The 16,288-nt window shown below is 41.0% G+C and overlaps 1 protein-coding gene across 8 annotated transcripts in view; it reads left to right on the top strand.

The window, feature by feature from the left end:
• The window catches only part of ABCC9 (ATP binding cassette subfamily C member 9), a 136,167-nt gene that overhangs the window by 80,477 nt on the left and 39,402 nt on the right, over positions 1-16,288 (top strand). For all 8 annotated transcript variants that reach the window (XM_073318030.1, XM_073318019.1, XM_073318047.1 and 5 more), the window contains 9 exons: positions 1,785-1,869; positions 3,098-3,178; positions 5,755-5,892; positions 6,490-6,615; positions 7,798-7,894; positions 10,472-10,719; positions 11,820-11,968; positions 12,818-12,887; positions 15,587-15,744. In XM_073318030.1, the coding sequence (XP_073174131.1) occupies positions 1,785-1,869; positions 3,098-3,178; positions 5,755-5,892; positions 6,490-6,615; positions 7,798-7,894; positions 10,472-10,719; positions 11,820-11,968; positions 12,818-12,887; positions 15,587-15,744 (1,152 nt within the window). The remainder of the gene's footprint in view (positions 1-1,784; positions 1,870-3,097; positions 3,179-5,754; positions 5,893-6,489; positions 6,616-7,797; positions 7,895-10,471; positions 10,720-11,819; positions 11,969-12,817; positions 12,888-15,586; positions 15,745-16,288) is intronic.

Here is a 16,288-nt window from a genome sequence, read left to right as displayed (position 1 = left end):
TACTGAGCTAGCAAGAGGTATAGGATGGGTGGGGCAGAAAGGGAGATAGAATGGGCTCTTAGCTTCTAAGTCCATTATTATATATTATGGTTCCTGGGTCTTGCATAGTAGGGAGGTCACTCCTTGTAAGGGCCAGGGAGAATGGCAGTTCCTGCTCTGAGGACACAGGAAGTGCTCCCTTCGTAAATTTTTCTGAATTTGGCTGGCCAAAGGCACGTTGCAGCTTACGTGCTCCCACTGTGTACTGAGGAGATCAGGGTGGGATTGTGCCTCCATTGCTCCTCAAAGGGCACTGCAGTTCAGCACTGCCCTCAGTGTAGACCGGTGGGTGAAAGCCATAGTCTGGCTGTTAGGTATAGAGGATTCCTGCTTCAGAAAAGCAGCTGCTTATTCATCTGGGTCCCGAGAGAAAGTAGCTTAATGCTCTGAGGTTACAGCCAAATGCGGGACCAGATTAAGCCAAATTTGAGGCACACCCAACCTGGATGCTCTCCACAGCCACCATCCCAGCAGTGAGTACACATGGAGCAGGAGTGGGAAAAGCAACAGGACCTCTTCCCCCTGACCAAGAAGTGGAAGGGTGGCCCCTCTCTGAACAGCAGGACTACTCTGTGCTGGCAGCAGGTCTGGGGCTTTCTCCTTGGCTCTAACGGGCTGTTGCTCCTTTTTCCTGATGGGGGCTGTCTGCACACTCAGAGCTCGTCTACACATACAGCACTGCAGTGGTGCAGTTGTAGCACTTTGTGAAGATGCTACCTACGCTGGTGGGAGAGCTTCTCTGGTCGGCGTAGGTACTCCACCTCCCCAAGAGGCAGTAGCTATGTCAGCGGGAGAAGCCCTCCAGTCAACGTAGCCTTGGCTACACCAGGGGTTAGGTCAGTATAACTACGTTGCTCAGGGGTGTGGACTTTCCACACCCCTGAGCAACACAGTTATTCTGACATAAATCTGTAACATAGACCAAGCCTTGGACAAATATCATGGCATCTGTTACATGTGGGGCATGTTTACAAGCTTTTCTTGGAAACTGTGGAGACCAGAAACATGTTTTCTATTTTTGAAATCAAGCTGAGGTTCTGATGTCATCATATGACTCTGGAGCAGGGGACCTAGGCATGGTTCTATTGCGTCCATACCTTAATCCAGTCCTGGTCTGGTGGATATCAGAGCACCACATTACAAAACACCATACCATTTGATATTACTGTGCTGAAGACAGGCCTACCTGCTGTGTGCCTACCTCAAGCCAGTGGTAACTGGTGCCCCACTGGAAGCATAGGGGTACTGAAAATCAAAACAGAGCTCTTTTGTGCCTGGTTCTGACTACTCTTATCCAACACTTACTTTCTGTGTTCATTTAAATAGTCAGCCAACAAATGCAGAGGGAAAAGTGACTTGATTTTAGGAAAACAAATTGCTATAATCTAGGAATTTTTACTGGCAACACGCACTTTGCTTTAAGTTATTAAAATTTCATTAATACACATTTCCTATGATATGCCACTCAGTTCACTTGCTAGCAATTAATGATGGGCAGATCTCACAAAATACAGATAAGCATCCACAAATTCGGGGGCCAGAATCTCAGCTGGTGTAAATTAGCCTAGCTTCATTGAAGTCACTAATAAAGGTGGCTTTTTGTAAAGGCTTCACTTGAGTCCCTTTTAACGTTAGCTAAACTCTTTTGAACTTCACCAATAGATTAAGTCTGAGTTTTGGAAGGAGGTTTTTGTTTTATCCAGTCTGGTTGCTTTTCCATAAGAATAATCTTTTTTTCTCTGCAGATACAAAGCTGTTACGGATGCATGCTCTCTGCAGCCGGACATTGACCTATTACCATTTGGTGATCAAACAGAAATTGGAGAGAGGGTAAATAAAGAGGTGGAAGTTTTTATGACAGCCTGATTTGTGTGATGGGTATCCCATTTCTAGATTGTATTGAGCTGCAAGCCTGGTAAACATTAGTAATAGTTGTATTTATTAATATTTATTATAATTCCATATTAACTTATATGCCATCATAGATATTCATGAAACCTAGCAATCAAAAAATTCCAGCTACTCTGATGCTAGTCAGCATTATCATGTACTCCCTAAGGCACCTTAGCCTAGAATCAAAACTTAGGTATCTAGGTATAAATCTGAGCAACTCTGTTGGCTTCTCAGGTCAGAATCTGGCCCTGTGCATTTATTTTTTCCTTAAGTGCCATGGAGCCCCTGCATTCTTTTTATGATACATCATGGAAAATGAAGTCATTTAGGAGACTAATGCTGTGCAGACTCAAGAAAAACAAAGAGAAGGTTTCACTCCTGATATAACTCCACTGTGTTCATTTTACGCTCTGACCCTGATTCTCATTTATACTGTGGCCACTCTATTGCACTCTGGAAGGATAAAGGGGCTTTAAAGTGGGTGTAAATGTAATTTATACACAATCTAAGCCCCTTCACATGGCTAGAATGGGCAAAATGGCCCTTAGTGTAAACAAAAATGAAGTCCTGTGTCAAGAGCACAGAAAAAAAGTCAAGATCTGTGCCACTGACCTTAATCCAGTGGGAGTTTTACTTCCAAGCTCTTATATTGATACTGTAAACTTAAATATTATTAAACTGACAAACTAAAACAATCAATTTTCCTATAAAACACCTTTTAAATAGCTCCACCATTATTTTTATTTTTTAATTCTTTTAAATCTACCAGAGTAGAGGGGTTAGAGTGGAGAGGGGCTGTTCTCCCCTGCTGCTATTCAGAAGCCTCTTTTGATCACAGTCTTCCATATTTTCCTGGCATAATTTGATGCCAGTATCATTTGAAACACACAGCCAAAGACAGTCCTATCCTTCTAGGAGAAGAACTTTATAACATCTAAGTTATTGGTGATTAGTTTATATGAAATTGCACTAATAATAACAGTTTCTTTCTCTGACTGTATTTGTTTACCAACAGGACTAACCTTATATCCAACACTTAGAAAAATTCTAAGGAAACTTCTTTGGGTGGTTTAAAAAAAAACCTGGCATTTTTCAATGTCTTGTCATACACAAATCATTTTGTTTATTCAAAAGACCCATTTTTATGACCTGTTATATTCACTAGGGGATTAACTTAAGTGGCGGCCAACGGCAGAGAATCTGTGTAGCTCGAGCACTCTATCAAAACACCAACATTGTCTTCTTGGTAAGATTTTTTTTTAAATATGAAATATGCAGACTTCATAATAAAAATGTTGCCCTTATATTTAGCTTTCCTACAGGGACCTATATCTACATTTGGATCCAGAATGCAGAGACAGGAAAAAGAACAAATAAACAATGACCAGAAGCAGTAGCAGAATATATTAGGAGGTTGGTGAAAGAGGCCCTGTTACGTAGTTCAGTGTAAAAAGATTTGGACAGGATTCTGATACCCATACTCACAGTGAGTACCACACATCATCCCAATGAAATCAATGGGATTTTTCTGAAGAGTCGGGGTATCACAATTTAGCCTTTTGTGAGGAATAAGTGGACTTAGGGTTTAGCAATGGGATACATGGCCTTTCACTTCTCTGTTACTACTCCCAATTCAGTGTATGTTGACGGTTTCTGAAAGTCATCACCCATGTGATGGCTGTTTGATTCCTAGGCAAAATAAAAATTGGTGGACTCACCTTAGTTCTTAGAGGAAAAGTGCTTGCATAAAAAACTTGCCAACACAATTGGCATCCTTGCTGGTAGAGACAGTGGAGAGAGGCAAAGGACTGGAGTCTGAACTACTCTCTCATCCTTCCAGGTTCTCTCTCCAGGTGGAATTACAGGCATATTAATGAGTCAGGCTTGGAGGAAGCTTGCATTGGCATGTACTCAGCTGTATCAGATGACATCAGTTAGCTGTTGAAATAGGCTCAGGTCTAAAGTTTGAATCTGAATCTGAATTTCCCCAAATTTTGGGGGAGGATTCCAAATCTGGTGTTCCAGTTCAGGTCCATCTCTAGTTTCCAAGAGTGTCAGTCTGGGACCAGCACTAAATTGACTCAGAAATAGAACATAACATAACAGCCATACTGGGTCAGACCAAAGATCCATCTAGCCCAGTATCCTGTCTTACGACAGTGGCCAATGCCAGGTGTTTCAGAGGGGAAACCAAAAAGTCACAAGGAGAATCTGAGTGATTTACTACAGGCTTAAGAGTAAAGGTTTTATCTTTCTTATTGTTTTCCACTTTAGCCCTCTCACTAAAGATGATACAGATTAGCATTAGGGCAACAGATAGCACTTTAGTAATTTCAGCTGTTTGCTTTTTTTTAGAATAGGTTAAATGTTTAAAAGAACAAAATAAATAAACTCTGGTACATACTGTGACAGGTTGCCCCCCTTTAAGATGTCACCTAAGGTACTGGGATACCACTGAGCTTGCCTGTTCCACCAGGCTGGGCCCCCTTTGCCCTGTCTTGCTGAGCCAGGTTCTTAAGCCTCCTCTAGCACACACCCAGGCAGGACCACACCCAGCTGCAGAAAGATACAGACACTAAGATCAGCTCTAGGAAGACTCAGCTTAAGGGACTTGCCCCAGCACTCAAGTGCCCCCCTCTCTTGGAGTGCAGACCCAAAGGTATATTGTCTTGCACTCTATAGAAAAATCTGCACAGCACAAGCTCATATAAAATTTGCCCTCTCCCTCAATGTGAAGAGAGAGATGCACAGCTTCTTCACATTGCCTCCACCCCGACCCCCAAGATAGGAATTGCACAAACTGGGTAATGTTATAAACAAGAAATAAGTTTATTAACTACAAAAGACAGATTTTAAGTGATTATAAGAGATAGCAAACAGAACAAAATAGATTACTAAGCAAACAAAACAAAACACACAAACTAAGCTTGATTCACTAAAGAAACAGGTTACAAAATGAAAAGGAGTACTAGTGGCACCTTAGAGACTAACCAATTTATTTGAGCATAAGTTTTCGTGAGCTACATCCGATGAAGTGAGCTGTAGCTCACGAAAGCTTATGCTCAAATAAATTGGTTAGTCTCTAAGGTGCCACTAGTACTCCTTTTCAAATACAGACTAACACGGCTGCTACTCTGAAAGGTTACAAAACGTAATTTCTCACCCTAAATGTTGAATTAGGCAGGATGCAGAGTTTCTGTAGCTCAGAGTTCCAGTTATTTCTTCTTACAGACTGGACCCCTGTCTCAGTCTGGACTCACCCCTGTCTTTCCCTTCAGGTTAGTTCCTTTGTCCCTTCAGGTTTTTTCAGCAGTCCTTCTTCTTGGGTAGGCAATGGAGGAGAGACCCCAGATCAACTCCCTTCCCAGCCCTTAAAAATAATTTGTTGTTTATCCCCACCCCCTACAGTGGAAAAGTACCAGGAGTGTCTAAGGGAGTACTTTTCATCAGGTGACATTATCACCTGACATTGTAGTGTCAATGCAGCATCCCAGGAAGCACCTCAGGAAGGTGGGAGATTAGTATCATCAGAGTTCTATTGTCCTTCTTAAATGGATCATTCAGGAGGATTGCCTGTTGTCTGATGCAATTGTTACATAGTCAATATTCCTAACTGTAGATACAGAAATGCTACATGCATACAAATTGGATAATCACATTCAGTAAATTATAACCTTTCCAATGATACCTTACATGAGCCAGCTTGCATAAAGTATATCTTAGTTATGCCATATTCATATCATAACCATATTTCTATGAAGAGTATAGGGTGTAATGTCACACCTAGCTCTCTGCCCCAATTTTTCTTTTATCCAATTGCAGGATGATCCATTCTCTGCACTGGACATTCACTTAAGTGATCACTTGATGCAGGAAGGTATCTTGAAGTTCCTCCAGGAAGACAAAAGGACACTTATTCTGGTGACACATAAATTACAATATCTGCCACATGCGGACTGGGTAAGAGGGGAGCCACCACTTGCCAGTTTATCACATTGTAAGGACTGTGGTCACCTCCATGGGCCCTCAGTGGGGATATAGTTGAAGGTGAATCTATAGTGTTTAAACGATTGTTCTGCTAAGAGCCATCCCACCATCTGTTCTTGCAGTGGGCATGGAGGTCCTAGCCCTGTATTCCACTTGTAGGTCTGCAACACTGACTGGTATGGAGTGAAAAATATTTTATTTGAACTTTACTTCCATTTAACCATGGACAAGTAATTGGCACATAGCTTATAAATCAAAGCTGCTTACGATCTTTGATTGAAATGTGCTATACAAACAATTATTCTATTATTAATTATACCTTGTCCTCTTTCTTTTGAAGCAATATGTCCACAAATAACTATTTCCTGTAATAGTTTCATTGTAAGATATATCTTGACAAAATAACTTTTAAAAGCTATTGATAAAATGTGCAGCCATTGGGTACAATGAACACTGAAATTAGCCCAGTTGTGAGTTTTAGCTCATTCTCATTGAGATCTTCAGCATTGTTCCAAATGCAGTGATTATGTCACGTTGTTGAGTAGACGTATTGATAATCCTCTTTTCTAGATTATAGCTATGAAGGATGGTTATGTGCTCAGAGAAGGGACATTGAAGGACATCCAGACCAAAGATGTTGAACTGTATGAGCACTGGAAAACTCTGATGAATCGTCAAGACCAAGAATTAGAAAAGGTAATGACAGAGAGTGGGATGAGGGTGCATTGTAGCAAAGCATCTTGAATGTTGATCCATGTCTGAGTCCATTCTAATGTATTTATGGTGAAATTCTCCTCTCAGGTTGATTGATGGGTGGAATTCTGCACATCAGTAGACCTCATGGGAGGATTTTGAGTGCAGTGACTTGGTGTTCTGGGCTCTTCAGGGAGACCAGAAACATAGGCTTCTGTGTTACCCCTCTGTCTCAGCAAGAGAGAGTTTTGCTGGAGCTTAAACTGTGTCAGCTCTCTGCCATACCAGTCTATCCACCTCACCAGCAAACTCCTCAAGGTTCTTCCAGTCTAATCCTTGCCTCGCAGGCAATGTTCCCTCTAATTTTTGACAAGCCATGTACGCAAAAAATTTCTTCTGTGCAAATTTTTGTGCATGCGGTGTTTCGCCTTGTGCGCGGGGTTTAGGATCTGTGTGCGTGCACACATGTGCATAGCTTAGAGGGAGCAGTGCTCGCAGGTAACATTTAGTGAACCCCAGGTCCTGAGTTCCTCCGAGACATCTCCTTGCAGTGCTCTCAGTGGACTCTCACACAAATTATTAAGTCTGCTATCTCCAGAGAGGCACTACACACATACTAACATCTTAGCCCAGCTGAGGACACATTCTTCACCTTAATACACAGCACTGAGATGGTTTATAATAAAAGTAAGTATAGGTATAAGAACATAGATTTAAGTGATACTAAGCAAGAGTAATAGAGACAGAAATGGTTACAAATAAAACAAAAGTAAAACATGCTTTTTAGAGTCTTAAATTGAACAGATTACAATACTGGTTTCAGGCAATTTCTCAGAATCTTCAACCCATATGGCTGAAGGATCCACCTTTCACAGATTTCAAGAGCGCTTTCCTCTTTTGTCCCTTAAGTGTTAGATAGGTAAGGGGTTCTCTCCCCTTCTTTTTATAGTGCATGAAACCTTTGAAATATATTCTTCTGAAGTGTATCCCCAAGTAATGTTTTCTCCCCTGCTGCTTGTGCTCCAGGAAGCTGATGCCATCCTGTCTTCCTCATGCTTCCCTCAATTTGCTTTTCCTGTGGACTCAGATGCAAATGAACTTCCATTGTCTCTGGCATCACCTTGCTTACACTAAAATAATGACACTCACAGTAGGTTGGGCTCTCAAGTTAATGTAATGTTACAGGATATGGAAACTGACCAAACTACTTTGGAAAGAAAAACTCTCAGAAGAGCAATGTACCCGAGAGAATCCAAAGCACAACTGGAAGATGAGGATGAAGGTACATTATATCTTTTTACACTGGGTAGACTATAAACATGCATCATTCACATGTAGCCACATTCTTAAGATATTGCTAAATGTTCTTGGCAATGAGATATGAAGATGTTGATGACATTTACTCTTTTGGGCAATAGGAGTGGAAAGTCCAATACTTTGAGCTATTTAGAATTAGAGCTGTTTAATGGATTCTTCATGGAGTTTTGCAAACAATGTGCAGGAATAAGGATAGAGGAGAGCTAGAGATTTACTATGCTGCATTTTCTGGAGATAGTAAGAGAGAAATGGGAAAAAAAAAGATATATAGAGAAATTCTGGGCCAGAGCCTCAACTACTGTTAATCGACGTAGCTCCATGGAAGTCACTGTGTTATGCTGTTTTACACCAGCTGAGGATCTAGCCTTCTAGCTCCAGTTTTGTCACATGGTTATGAATGCCCCCACTGATTCTGCCTATTGAGATACCCCCCACAGGCTCCTGACAGTAGCTTGTAGTTATTTGCACATCCTTTTAAAGAAGAACATGATTTTTTTTTAAATTAGAGCTGGAGCCTAGTCTGCTATTTTGGGATCTGGATCTGTCTAGGTATTTGTGGCCCCATCATCCAAGTTACCTTTTTGTCTCCACGAATTTCTACATTTTTTGAGGCAGTGATCCAGATCTGAGTCACTTTTAAAGTTACCTGGGGGGTTATAGGCTGCTGGCAATAGGACCTATCAAGAACACCTCTGGGATGTTGGGGAGCCCCTCAGGGGAATATTCAGTTCTGGCAGCCAGTGGGATGGTGCCAGAGAGATAAAGGGATTAACTGAATGCTTCATAAGCTTAGTGGAGTATTGATTTACGTCAAGGACTCACAGACTGGCAGAGTTATTGACTGGATTGACTATCTAATTAATAAGTTCTGTTTGTGGGGCTGTTTATCCCTGTAGAGTGTTTCATCTGGCTATGCTACTTGAGGTATATAGGGTATTTTCTAAGGCTCATGATGGCACTATGACTTGGTGGTTTAGTGATACCCTCCACTGCTTTGTTCCAGAGGCTGAACATAGCACTTCTTTAACATGTACAGTCTCCAGTGGTCTTGAGGGCAGAAAAACTAAGGTCTTCCCACACTTCTAGTTCTTGGATATAGCAGTAATACCATGTCAATAGACCAGTCCTATAACCTGGATACAGATATCTTCTTCCTTCAGTAAGTCATAAAGAATGGGGATTGAAGGCCCTGTGGAGACATGACTATACATTCCAACAGAACACCAGCATCCAACAACTCCAGAATTCTGAGACAAAACACTTGGTTAAGGTGGTAAAATACATATCAATAACTTCAAGGGTAACATTTAACAGGACTTTGTGCTCTAGTTCCTTGTTATCCTGGTTCTCACATTCACTCACTGTATGATCTTGAAAAAGTATTTAAACTCTCTGTGCCTCAGAACATATGAAATTTCAGATAAATTAGTGACTCTCCATAATATTCAGAATTACTAAAGTACTTCAGACACTGTCAGTTCAGGGCTGTCAAGTCAAAAGAAAGTTCTGTCAGAAGACTCCAGGTCTACATTCCCCTCAAGTGTGCATAGAAGTACTGTGAGCTTCAATACTCTTGTTGTGTCTCAAATTTCCACAATGCAATGTTTTCACAGCAGCATATTGTGATACATAAGCATGTTACAACAGAGCACAACCATCACCTCATGTTGCAATGTGATGTGGTTTCACATGATAGTGTCCTCTTCTATGAAGATAAAGTTTGTAGTGATTGCAGGTAATGTTAAGGAAGAGCCCTGCTAAGCAACACGAGGCAACTCTTCTGTATGGAATGTTTGACAAAGTTGTCTGTAGCTTCCCAAACAATCCATAAAAGCTTCACTCCCCATCTGATAATGTAAAGACAAGCTGAACACACCAGAAAAGCTTTTGGAAATCCTAAAACTAGTCTGATTTCTATGAATGCATTCCATACTGAAGATATGATTTATTGAGGGCATGTCTACACTTACCATGGATCGATGCTGTGGTGATCTATCCATCGGGGTTCAATTCAGCAGGTCTAGTGAAGACCCACTAAATCGATTACAGATTGCTATCCTGGAGTATCTGGTACTCCACTGAAACAAAAAGTGTAAGGTAAGTCGACAGAAGAGTTTCTCCTGTCGACCCAGCGTGGTTGACCTAGGCTACGTTGACTCCAGCTATGTTATTCATGTAGCTGGAGTTGCATAACTTAGGTCAACTTAGCCCCATAGTGTAGACCTGTCCTTAAGGATTATTAACAAAACTAGAGCTAGTCAACTGAAAGGGATGGAAAAAACATGATTTTGTGAGGGCATTTCCCCTTTTCTTATTTTCAAAAATTCAAAAAATGTTAACAAGCTGTAGAGTTGGTGGAAGAAAAGAAAGAACAGTCACAAAACATATCTAAAAGTGTTGCTGTTTTTTAATTAAAAATGTGAAATTATCATCCAAATGTCAACATTCAAAAAATGTCAACCATCCCCACTCACAACATGAATGATTGTCCGTGTGGTACTGAATAAAATCTAACTGATTTGGTCAAATCTCTGAATCACAGAGGAAGAAGAGGAGGAAGATGATGATGATAACATGTCAACAGTAATGCGGCTTAGAACAAAGATGCCGTGGAAAACCTGCTGGAGATATCTTACCTCTGGAGGATTTTTCTTACTGTTTCTGATGATTTTCTCCAAGCTCTTGAAACACTCAGTCATTGTAGCCATAGATTACTGGCTGGCAAGATGGACATCCATGGAGAATGGAAATAAAACAGGGGATTCCGCAGACCCTCAACGCTCAAACAAGGTTGGCCATAATTTACAGCTTGTCAGGCAAAAATATTCTCAAATAATTGAAAAATAACCCTATGTTAACCTAGTAACCAGTTAGATTGGGAATGTAGCTAATATAGATACTATAACATCAATTGTTAAATAAGATGGGTGAATTGGTTAATCTAATTTAAAAACCAATATAAATCTTAATCCAAATGTCAAACTGAAACTAAAACTTGTTTGAGTGTAGAAGAACTTTGGACTCAAATTTTCAAAAATTGGAGCCTAATAGGCTCCTAAATCCACATTTAGCAACCTAAATTAATACCCAGATTTTCAAAAGTGCTGATCACACAGCAGTTCCCATTGATACTAACAGAGAAATTAACCCAAAGTTTTGCCATTTAAATAGGATCTGGCAGTGATTTGGATTCAAGAAGTATCCCAAAGTTCAGATGCTTATGAAAACGTAGTAAAAGTTTTCTCATGAGATTTCCAGTACCTCTCATATCCAGGCAGAATCCAGAGGGCAGATCCTTAGCTGGTCTAAATTATTATGGCCCAATTAGACCAGCTGAGGAGCTGCCCCTCTGACCTCCAGTGGAGCTTGAAATTAACGTTTTTTTTTCTTTCTGACGTTATCCAAACTTAATTCCTGAAAAGTTCTGTTTTACTTCAGTCTGAGTTTTGGGGACCTTTGCATTTATCCAAACTTGTTCACCTATCTAATTCACAAGCCTTGGGCCCAGTCCTGCAACGTGCTGAACATCCTCAACTCACGACCTTGCAGCATACTCACCTTTAGTAGCTGCAGTGAACTTGATTCATTACGCATCTTCCTGAGACAAATTAGGCCCCCAAATTAATCCCCAATCTGAAAATCTGCTGCACCCAAATATAGGGAATTGCAGGATTGGGGCCATAGGTGGAAAACTCCTTTTATAATGTTTTAAAAAAAAAAGAATCACGTTAATTTAAACATGCAGCACATGTTCCATTATTATTGAAGTCTTTTGGAGTCTGACACATCAGCTGGTGTTAGCTCTGAAGAACATTGCCTTGGGGATTTCCAAGGTTAATTTTTTTCTCCTTTTATTATTAATGGTATTATTAATTTATTATTATTATTAGTCTTATCATGTAGCTGTGTTCAGCATGCTTTGTGGAGCAGGGATCATCCTTTGCCTCATCACATCCCTGACTGTGGAGTGGATGGGCCTCACAGCAGCCAAGAACCTTCACCACAATCTCCTCAATAAGATCATCCTCGGACCAATCAGGTACAGCAAAAGTGATTTTCCTGCTGAGAGGCCAATCTACCAAAGAACACCTGCTGTGTAACACAGTGGCTAGTGCTGAGAAGAGCATAGCTCATTCCCCTACAGCCCTCAAGTCCCGCAGAATCTGAAAGTGCCAGCTGAGACGCTGAGGAAATTACCCTCTTTCAGGCTGGAAAACATACAATTTCAGATTCTGCCTGCTTTTCATACCCAGTGGTTTTCATCTGAAAGTAATTTCAAGTTACAAAGTTTTCAGACAGTTTGAAATTCATCTAGAGGTTTTGGGGCCACAGAAGGTTCCCAGTGTGGTGGAAATGCATCAGTTCCAATGCACAGAGGTGGGAGTTTGTGTGTGGGGGACACACACCATATTTCTTATGCTCCAAAGAGACAGGTTCTGCATGAGCTTGACATAGCCCAGCACGGAGGGTGGGTTGGCCCAGGGTGTGATTGCATGCAAGCAGTGACTGCAGTTCCCATATAAAGAGTGAATAGGTTACACACTGTCCTGTCCAGCCCGGGAGTTGGAAACTTAACCCAGGACAGCAGGGTGGACTTTACAATGAATCTTTCAAGTTGAGGGAGCCAGAGGATGGATAGAGGAGTTGAGAGAAGGGGACTGAGAGTTTTTCAGGGGGTTGTGGAAGAGGAGACTTAAAAGTTTGGAGTTAAAATAAGATTTAGATGGCATTCCAAATTCAGGTATAAGACTAAATTATAGTTTTCATATTTTCTAACTGCTTCTAGGGGACTGGTTCGACAGTAGCCCTAAGTTCTTACTGAGGTTGATATTTCTCCAGAACCAGACTTTCTCTTCACATAGTTTTTTGCTTCTGTTTTGTTCAATAGATTCTTTGACACAACTCCCCTGGGGCTAATTCTAAATCGCTTCTCTGCTGATACGAATATCATTGATCAGGTGAGCACATTGATCCATTTATTCTATAATGTCTTGCCCAATTAATGCCACCATTTTGGAGAAGAAATACACCATTTGTATTCAATCAGTACTTCTGTTCTATATTTGGAAAGAAGGATTCATATCACATGAGGATGATTAACTACTTTCAGCCCACTACTAACTAACAACATCTACTAGGCATAAACATTTTAAAATCTGCAGCCCCAAATAACTTGCACTCAAGAGTCCTAAAAGAGTGGGCTGAAGAGATTTCTAGTTTGATTAGGTTAATTTCAATAAATTTTGGAATACCAAAGGAATTCCAGAAGAATGTAATACTGCTAATTTTGTGCTAATATTCAAAAAGGGCTAGCCGCACGACTATAGGCTGTCTAGCCTGACATTAATGTTGGGCAAAATAATGGAAAAACTGATAGGAGATTCAAGCAGCGATTAAATTCTCAGAGATTATTTCCCAGGGCGCTGCCCCGCTCCTGATTCTGGGCTCCGGTCTTCAGCTGCAGGATGTCTAAGGTCTTTAGCCCCGCAGGGGGTTGGGTGCCGGGGCTCAGGGACTTCAGCCCTGTGGTGGGAGGGAAGCGCCAGGGTTCAGGCTTCTGCCCTGAGGCAGGTGCCAGGGCTTCTGCGGGTTTGAAAATGTTTACCAGAGCTCTGCTTCGGTGGGCTCAGGCTGAATTTAAGCCTTGGATTCAAGTGATAAAGAATTAAAAGATAGGAATATAATTAATGCCACTTAATAAGGTTTGATGGAAAATAATTCTTGTCTAGCAAAGCTGATTTCATCCTTTAATGTGATTAGAAGTTTGGTTTATAAAAGTAACTGCATAGATGCAATAGACTTTTGTAAGACATTTGACTGAGTACTGCATGACATTCTGCTTAAAAATTAGCACTAGACAATATCTATAATGTTCACATTAAATGCTGAAGAACCAGTTAACTGACATCTCAAAAAGTAGCCGTCGCTGGAGCATCGGTGCTGGAACTAGTGGTCCTGGGGGTGCTGCTGCATTCCCTGGTTTGAAGTGATTTCCATTATATACAGGGTTTACAGTTTGGTTCAATGGCTCTCAGCATCCCCATGATACAAATTGTTCCAGCACCTCTGCAATGGGGAATCATCACTGAATGGGGCTGTTTGTAGTGGGCTTCTACAGAGATTAGAATGAGGCCCGACACTATTGACCATTTTCATCAAGGATATAGAACTAACTATAAAATCGCTGATGATGAAACTTGCAAATGACACAAAGATTGTCAGAGTGGTGAATAATGAGAACAGGGCAGTCACAGAGTGATCCTGATCACTTGGTATACTGAGCCCATTCAAACAAAATACTTTTTAATACAGCAAATGTAAAGTTATATATCTAGGAACAAGGAATGGAGAATGAGGGGAACTGTATCCTGGAAAGCAATGACTCTGGAAAGGGCTTATGGAGGGCTCATAGAGGGCTCAGTGGGTAAGCAACTCAACGTGAGCTGCCAATGTGATTCTGTGGCAAAAACAGCTAATGTGATTCTTGGATGCATAAATAGGGGAGAAGTGAGAAGGAAGGAGTGGGGAAGTGATTTTATTTCTGTGTATGGCAATGTCAAGCAACACTGTAATACTAGCAGAGAAGGGCACAAAAAGAACCAATGGCTGGAAGCTGAAGCCAGACAAATTCAAACAAGAGATTAGGCACAAGTTTTTAACAGTGAAGGTTATTAACTGCTGGAATAATCTAACAAGGAAAGTGATGGATTCTCCATCTCTTGGTGTTTCAAATCAAGACTGGGTGCCTTCTGGAAGTTATGCTTTAGCCAAACTCAAATCATTGGGCTCAATACAGGGGAAACTGGGTGAAATTTAATAGTCTATGATATACAGAATGTCAGACTAGACCTAATGGTGCCTTCTGGCCTTAAACTGCATGAGTCTATGTAAAGTTATAGTGCAAGGGTTCTCAAAGTGGGGGTCAGGACCCCTCAGGGGGTTGCGAGGTTATTACATGGGGGGTCGTGAGCTGTCAGCTCCATCCCAAACCCACATTGCCTCCAGCATTTATAATGGTGCTAAATATATTATGAAGTGTTTTTAATTCATAAGGGGGGGGGTTGCACTCAGAGGCTTGCTGTGTGAAAGGGGTGACCAGTACAAAAGTTTGAGAACCACTGTTGTAGTGTATAATAGTGAACTAAGGACAGATTTCAACAGAAGAGTTGTTTGCGGAGCTTCCACTACTTCTGAGAACCAAGATGCTTGGATGATAAGTGATTGTGAATGTTTTATCTAGAGGCATATGTACAAAGGAGAGTGATTGCAGGGTTCTCAGAACAGGACACCCTATATGGAACAACAGGGAACTCCAAAGCACTACTAAGTTATTTGAGATCTTACAGAGAAGATTCCCTTTCTTGTCTCATAATGAGGGGAAGAGACTGCCTGTTTCTCCTTGATCCTGGGAGATGCTGAGCATCAGCAAGTCCCAATGGCCCTAATTCTGGCCTCCACTGAAGTCCCTGTACACTGGCTCTAGGCTCATAGAAATAGAAAAGCCCTTGGAAATTCCTCTGGCATAAAGGGGATTCCCAGTGGGGAAGGGCCAGCAGAATGGCTACAGACCAGCCCCACTCATCACGCATGGAGAGTATATAGTTGCCATATTCCTGAGGTCGGTCTAATACATGTTTTTATCTTATTTCTGGAATAGCACATTCCCCCTACTCTGGAGTCTCTCACCCGGTCCACTTTGCTCTGCCTGTCGGCTATCGGAATGATCTCGTACGCCACTCCGTGGTTCCTTGTGGCTCTTGTACCTCTTGGGGTAGCCTTTTATTTCATCCAGAAATACTTCAGAGTGGCTTCCAAGTAGGTATTAGAAAGTTGCCATGTACATTTCTTTTAAAACCCCTGTATTTATGATTTATCCTAGACTATAAATAAAGCTAGTCAAGAATGGAAAATAATTTCCTTGATAAATTCCACTGATAAATGTTTCTGTTTTTCAATTAAATGTTTGAAAATTTTTAACCTGCAATAGAGATGATTGAAAAATGGAAAAACTTTCCGCAGAAAACCTTGTCCACTTTTCAGCAACATTTAATACATTTCAGAAAATGCTGACTGTCTCTTAAGATTATGCTTTTTGAAAAAAGAACAAGAGTACTTGTGGCACCTTAGAGACTAACAAACTTATACTTATGCTCAAATAAACTGGTTAGTCTCTAAGGTGCCACAAGTACTCTTGTTCTTTTTGTGGATACAGACTAACGCGGCTGCTACTCTGAAACTTGTCAGTATGCTTTTTGAGAATTTCCTAAAATTACACTTGCTTGGAGAATTGAATTGCTCAGGAGACTGGTAATAAAATGTGAAACTTTTTCACACTGGAGTCATTATTTCAATTCTAGAC

The sequence above is a fragment of the Lepidochelys kempii genome, chromosome 1 (assembly GCF_965140265.1).
Source record: "Lepidochelys kempii isolate rLepKem1 chromosome 1, rLepKem1.hap2, whole genome shotgun sequence".
Taxonomy (NCBI): Eukaryota; Metazoa; Chordata; order Testudines; family Cheloniidae; genus Lepidochelys; species Lepidochelys kempii.
Note: the sequence above shows the minus strand (reverse complement) of the source record. Positions and strands in the feature narration are given on the sequence as shown.